Source organism: Saccostrea cucullata, unplaced genomic scaffold, assembly GCF_032062105.1.
Source record: "Saccostrea cucullata isolate Sc308-1 unplaced genomic scaffold, CSIRO_AGI_Scuc_v1 ctg8122, whole genome shotgun sequence".
NCBI classification, from domain to species: domain Eukaryota; kingdom Metazoa; phylum Mollusca; class Bivalvia; order Ostreida; family Ostreidae; genus Saccostrea; species Saccostrea cuccullata.
This window is the reverse complement of record NW_026926545.1, coordinates 18,768-26,147: the sequence shown is the minus strand read 5'-3', so window position 1 is coordinate 26,147 and position 7,380 is coordinate 18,768. Positions and strand designations below refer to the sequence as shown.

Genomic DNA, 7,380 nt, shown 5'->3' with positions numbered 1-7,380 from the left:
TTAGTGCACAGTAATCAAAATACACATTTGACCAATTTTCATAATTTTCGGCCATATAGTTAAATATATTTCGCTATTATGCTATTATGCGTTTCTTTTTCCTTTCAGTATATATATATCCCTTTTGGATCGATATTTTCATTTGTGTAAAACAAAATGAATGATGAAAATGTTTGATGGTTTGTGGTTATAGCTCTTTCTCAGGCAATGATTTATAGTTCACCTGAGCTGAAAGTTGAAGTGAGCTTTTCTTAGCACCCGTTGTCCGTTGTCCGTCCGTCCGTCTAGCTGTCCGTCAGTCCGTCTTTAAACTTTTTTTTTTATATTTTTAACTTCTTCTCAAGAACCACTGCCCCTATTTTAACCAAACTTGGTAAAAAAAATCTTTTGTTAATGGGAAGTTTATATTAAATTCTTAAAATTAAGGGCAAACTTCCCTTCTAAGGGGAGAAAATTAAGGAACGACAAAAGTAATGTGGTCATTAAAAATCTTCTTCTCAAGAACTACTGGACCTGGAAAGCTGAAACTTAAGTGGAAGAATTTTGGGGTAATGTAGATTCTAAATTGTTCAAATCATGACCCCCGGGGTTAAGGCGGGGTCACAATAGGGAATCCAAGATTTACATAGAATTATATTAGAAATATATAGGAAACATCTTCAAAAATCTTCTCAAAAACCACTGATCCAGAAAAGCTGACACATAAATTATATGGAAGCATCCTGGGGTAGTTTAGATTTTAAATTGTTCAAATCATGACCCCCGGGGATTAGGGCGGGGCCACAATAGGGCATCAAAGTTTTATATAGAAATATATAGGAAAAACCTTCTTCTCAAGAACCCATGGGCCAGGAAAGCTGAAACTAGGTGGAAGCATTCTGCGGTAGTGTATATTCTAAATTATTAAAATTAAGACCGGGAGTATTAGGGGTGGAGGGAGCTACATTGATAGAGGAAGAGGGGAAATCTGGTAAAGAACTGCATTACCAAAGTTACTCAGGTGAGCGATATGGCCCATGGGCCTCTTGTTTTCTTTTTTTCAATATTGGCACACACGTTATTGGAAAATATCTTTCGATTAGTAATTGTTATTTTTCTGTTTTTATACTTTGCTGTAACGAATGTGCCCTATGTATAAATCACGATTAACTGTCCTATTTTTGGCTTCTTTCTGGAAAACATCGAACCATGGTAAGGTTTTGATTCAAATTTCAATTTGAAATCATAAACATCTGGTTTCGATGGGAATATAAAATGAATCAATGGTCTATAGGGTAAGAATCACCAATAATATTTTTCCAAAGTCCTCTTATTATCATGCTGTATATTCTTTTATTAGTAGACATTTCCTTTGTTTAAGGCTGCATATATTAATCATCATTCATGAATTGTCAAGCCATCGAATATTACAATAGTTTAATTTTATCTCATTAATATCACAAACACATTTAGAGTCATAAACATTTCTGTTTGTTTCTCTTTTTTTTCCTGTTTTGTGGACTGGGTTTTCAAAGTTCAGCTATCAATACACCTCTCATATTTTGTACATGGTCATAATCATTCATGTCTGGCCTGTCCGTCTTCTCATGTAGATGGTTGTATATATCAGAATCTCCACGTTCGGCCCCTCCAACATTTGTGTTTTCTGGTGTGTATATGACTTGTTCCTTCAAAAAACATAGTATAGACGTAAACAACAGTTTACTGAAGATAAAGACAAACTTTTCCCCTTTTTCCCAAATAACTCCTATTAAAGTTAAAGTTTACTTTCAAGCAGCGCGTTTTCGAACTACAGTATACATAAAAAGACAGATGTTTACATAAAATCTATTCAAAAGTGTTTTGTTTCAACTGGTGCAAGACACGCTTTTTCTTTTTCTTTTTTTTTTTTTTTTGCAAAGTTACATGTACATGTACACGATAGTTTCTTTCACAAAAATGGGACAAAATCTACATACATTTAAACATAATGACTAGATTTATTTTATATGCATATATCAAATACAATGTACACCCAAACACACAGATTTTACCCTTGAAAATGAGGCTTCTGCTTCCATGTGGTGAGAAGAATTTTTATCATTTTCATAGCTCACATTATTAACAATCGGTAACTTTTTACACCTGAAATTAAAAAAAAAACTTATGAACAAAATCGTTCAGAAAATGTACGAACAATAGATAGTTTTAAGAAGACCCAAATTAACAAGAGTCATTTCCCTTTGGTCGCCATAGTGGGGGTCAACTTGCTCAGATTCTTTCATTATACAACCAACTTTAATTTTTTACACTGGTACTTGTAAGCTTTAAGGTATAGAAAACATTGTTTTTCTGAAAAATATGCAAGGATTTTTATTCCATAAACATTTTCCCCCAAATATTCTTCTTTCATTCCGCCGAAACATGGTAAGACAAAGAGGGAAAATTACTAGGTTGACCACCAAAATGGCGGCAACCGGGAAGTAACTCTTGTTAATTTGAGTCTACTGAAAACTGTCGATTCAAAAAACAAAGAAACAATTGTGAAATCAAATGAATAAAAAAATCATTTTATACCCTAACACGAAACTTTCTCTACAGAAACATAATTATGGAAAAAATATATCCTGACTCCTAAAAAACTTAAGAAATTTTGGTCAAGTATATTTTGAGTATTACACAAATAGCTTAATTAAAAAAAAATAAATGTGCTTCTTTTGATTCTATGACATACATGCAACAATATATTCAAGAAGTGGTGTGAAACAGATGTGAATACTCAAAAATTATTAAGAACTTTAGGATAGTTTGAAATCACAAGATTTTACCAAAATCAACAGCTTAAAAAATTACGACTTTTCAACTGTATACACAACCATTCCCAAAGATAAATAAAAGTCTAGGCTTTTTGATATCATTGACAGCAATTTTTTTTTCAATACAAAATGGAACTCATACATTTACTTACCTGGTCATTGGTCATTTGCAAAATTACTTTGTTACAACACATTCTGATTCCTCACACAAGTACTCTGAAGTTGACATCAAAGAGATGCATCAGTATCTGATTGACAATATCTATGTGATTTTTGGAGACCAGGTATTCCAACAATCTATTGGAATTCCAATTGGCACCAATTACGCTCAGTCATAAGCAGACCTATTTTTATATTCATATGAAGCAATTTTTGCAAAATAGTATGCATGAAAAGAAGAAAGCACTTGCTGTGGCCTTCAACTCGACATTTAGATATATAGATAACGTATTATCAATTAATAATGGTAATTTCCATTCACACGTCGATACAATATACCCTGGTGAACTTGAGATAAAAGATACCAAGGAGTCTGACACATTTGTTTCATATTTGGATATTTTACTTGAAAAATTCGTTATTGGTTATCTAACAACAAAGCTATAAGATATAACTTGATGACTTTAACTTTTCTATCGTCAACTTCCCTTATTTATGCACCTATAAACCTTCATCACCTGCATACGGAGTATATATATCTCAGTTGATCCGATACGCAAGATCATGCTCTACGTATGAACGATTTCTTAAACGATGTAAATCATTGATAATAAAGTTGATGAAACAAAAATATCAACAGTCTCGTTTGAAGTCATTTCGTAAGTTTTATAGTCGATACATTGACCTTGTCAGCAAATACAACTTATCACTGAATCAAATGCTGACTGACGTTTTTCATACCAATTGTTAGTCCATTATTTATACACTGAATTGACGACGGTTTACCTGATCATGAAAAGGAGCACAGGGCGGGTGTGACCGGTCAGCAGGGGATGCTCACGCCTCCATGGCACATGATACCACCTCTGAGGTCCATACTTGCTTTGTTCCTATTATGTATTGTTTTATGGACTTTGATATTGGATACTGTTCGTTAATATCCATATCCTTTCTTCATTGGAATTTTAATAAAAAAAAATCAAATTATACCTTTTATGTTTACATTTTCTGTTGCATTTATTGATGATTAATGTTGCACTTAAACATCCAAGTATGCCCAAAGTAAATCCCGCACTTGCTGCTACAACCAGATGTCTTGTGTTATATTTCAAGATTGCTTAAGGTAGGAAAAACATAAATAGGAGTATTCGTACATTGAAAACGAAATCAAAATTCGAATTTAAGGTAATTCCACCTTCCTATGATGTCATATGTTTTTGCAAAAACTGTAATTAGTTAAAATTCATACCTAATAGAACGATATCATATCTCTTGGAAAAATGCATTACAATAGGTGTAATTATGATAAATATTGTTAAGTTAAAGAATTCAAAAAATGCATATTTTATGTATTTAATCAATTATTCAATTTTCAAAAAATGTTGAAAAGGGCAATAACTCCTTCCAAGATCTCTTCATTCAGGCATTTTCTTTATTGTAAAATGGTTTCCCTGATATTCACAAATCAAAAGTATCCTTTAAGTAGGAAGTAATTAGGAACACTCAGCATCAGAATTATGCATTTTAACCAGTTTTTACATATTGTTCATAATACTGTTTACAAAACTGACAAACACTTCTAATTAATTATATGTGTTTCGCATCTTAAAAAATATGGTGACCTTTACATTTTTTGCAATACTTGGAAAGCTTAAAGTATATTAGATGAAAATAAATGCAGTTTTTGCACTTTTAACCTATAAAGGTGTGAGGAAGGAAACACCTTAATCGAACTTTTTTCAAAGTTAGGTCATAATATAAATTTTTCGTTTTTGTCTTATTCAATGAGAAAAGTTGATAATATAATGAACAATTAATAATTAACTTTTCATGCGTTATTAATTTCTGGTGTTTAGATGTAACTGATATAAATTAAATTTATTTAGAATTTCATCAATAATGAAATAACGAAAAATTTTCTTGTATGTAGTTAATAAAAAATCAATACTCTGATTGTAAATATTTTTCTCGAGGTTCAAAAGGGCAGCTGTAGTTACGGACCACCTGTCTTGGGACCTGTCAGTCGTTGTAATTTCTGCAAAAACTAATGATTAAATTAAAATTAAAGGTTGTATCATTTACAAGTTGCAATTTATCAAGTTTAAAATAAATATATAATGTATCATTCACAAATTTTCTAATTTTTTTTATACGTTTACAAATTTAACAAATTTCTAGCGGACAAATACTTTAATTTAAATATAAAACAAACCAAGAAAAAGACCTGTCATAGGACTTTTCATAGTAGGAATAAAAAGGGATTTTCATTTACACTCCAGAATATAAAATTTTATTGAAATCGAGATAAAAGTAATTTCTCTGAAATGAAATATAGTTGTTCATTGTAAACTAATAGGATAGAAACCATTGTTACATTGCATTTAAAAAACAACGCATAATGAGTAAAATTTGGGACTAAGTCAACGCAATTTGAAAAATAAAATTATTTTCAAAGTGCGTTAATATTGACCATATTAATGCACTTTCATGAAAAATAAAGTGTATGGCTTAGTCAATAAATTTGTAAAATTTAGGTACTTGCATGATACATATTTGAAACTGGTGTATTCAGTGATAAGATCAATTTAGGATCTGAGAAATAAACGTTTTAAATATGTTACATGTAGATTTTCGTAAATGTTATAAAAGGAAAATAGGCCTTTTAAGGATAATGGGAAAATGATTATTTAAAATTATAATTTCTTTTGCTTTCATTTTTGTGTTAGGTGTAATAAATTGAAAAATGTAGGGGAGCACTACAAGTGATCTACTTAAAGCATAACTTTTTTTTCTTGAAAAGGAGTTATTTTGATTTCTTCCATCCTTTGAAAATTCTTCCTCTCTCAAATCTTTTACTGTATTTAAAATCTTTTTTTTATGTATTTTGTGTAAAAAGAATTTCAACGTGATACAGGTACCAGTTATGTAAATGCCTATATTTGGATGTAGCTTAGACATTGGAACCGGAGAGTAGTTATCTAGAAGGCTGCTTAACCCCAAAACTTTTTTGCAAAGAGATACACAATATAGGCATTGAAAACTGGAAGTTTCCTTTATTGTGGTTAAGTTCCCCACACCCACCCACCAGCCCAACCACTTTCAATTTGCTACCGACGCCTATTTATAGGAAAAATAAAGGGTTTGGCTGAGAGACCTTCTACCCGTCTTCTCTTCATTCTCGATAAGGCAAAATCAATTCAAAAGTTTTTTGAAAGATGTAATATATAAGTTAATGCTCTCATTTACTAAACTTTAAGTCCAGAATTTTTGTTTAGTACATTTTTTTTCAAATTGCGTGAATTGTCTCTATAGTAAAAAATCTTAATGCATTTAAAAAAAGATTAAGTGCGCTGATTCGGTGATAATTTTACGCACTTTTAAGTTTTCTTTTAAAGTGCATTGATTTTTTAATTCAATTTAAACGCACTTTGACATGTTTTTTATTCAAAGTGCTATATATTTCAAAGTGCGTTTCCACAAATCATATTGTACATGCATATCCTTGTGAATGAAATGGTCATAGTATTTTCTTCATTGACTTACATGGCTGGCATTTTCCATCTTTATTAATATAATCTTTCATACAGACACACACGTGTTCTCTACAGATAGTACTGTTGGATGTTCCATTGCATTGCTCGTCATATATACAGGTGTCATTTACTTTTAATCCACCCAAAATAACCATTTGAAATACTGATTGCGTCTTTTAGCATATATAAATTTTTATAACATGAAAATGTTGCATTGCACAAGCTTATTAACGTTTATTTTAAATTAAAAACATAATATCTCAATATTTTTCGAGAAAATATACAATATTTCTTTATAAAGGAATTTATAAAGGCTTTTTTTTTAAAATAGGGAATGATTCTTTAAATAAATAAATTCAAAATAAAAAAAGAAACAAAAAAGAAACAAAAAACTAATTCTTTCAACTTACTATTCAAGCAATGACCATCACTTTCTGTAAATCCATATATACACGAACAATTAGAAAATGTTCTGTCACATTGTCTGTTGTAACCAGTTCTTATGAATTGAATATCTTCGTTACAAGATTCTCCAAGTTTTAAATCAACTTTTGAAATGATACAAAAGACAAATCGAAGAATCGAAATAAGCATACTTTTTAAAAAATGTTTCTTTTTTAGTAATTTTTTTTTTGTGGTAAGATATTGTTTCCCATTTGAAAGCCCATTAAAAATCGCTATTGGATAGAACTTTCATTTGATCATTTTGAAAATTTTATTTTAAAAGCAGTAAAAAAAGCTAGCAATAATAAAACCTATTTTCTTTACCTTCTTTTCAGGTGCCATCAACTCGAACTTTGTCTGTTTTGTACATGTATAATGAGCACAGTGTATGATTTGAACAGTCTTTGTTATTTTTACAACTGCCTTAAATGTGTATAAAAAAATATTTC

The 7,380-nt window shown here is 30.5% G+C and overlaps 1 protein-coding gene across 1 annotated transcript; it reads right to left on the bottom strand.

Moving 5' to 3' along the window:
• Nucleotides 1-1,508: 1,508 nt before the first annotated feature.
• Nucleotides 1,509-6,642, bottom strand: LOC134271985 (uncharacterized). The gene is made up of 5 exons (XM_062754221.1): nucleotides 6,498-6,642; nucleotides 4,903-4,998; nucleotides 3,945-4,071; nucleotides 2,034-2,124; nucleotides 1,509-1,667 (listed from the first exon to the last, which is right to left on the bottom strand). The coding sequence occupies exons 1-5, from the start codon at nucleotides 6,640-6,642 to the stop codon at nucleotides 1,509-1,511; spliced, it is 618 nt and encodes a 205-aa protein (XP_062610205.1).
• Nucleotides 6,643-7,380: the final 738 nt, after the last annotated feature.

Bases quoted from the DNA above. Each gene is read 5' to 3' on its own strand.
- LOC134271985 (XM_062754221.1), bottom strand. From the start codon at position 6,642: ATGGTTATTTTGGGTGGATTAAAAGTAAATGACACCTGTATATATGAC. The intron at 4,072-4,902 runs GTATTGATTTTT...TCCTACCTTAAG, and splicing joins GAAAAATATTTACAATCAGA to CAATCTTGAAATATAACACA. The intron at 1,668-2,033 runs GTAAAATCTGTG...TGTTTTTTGAAG, and splicing joins CAGAAGCCTCATTTTCAAGG to GAACAAGTCATATACACACC.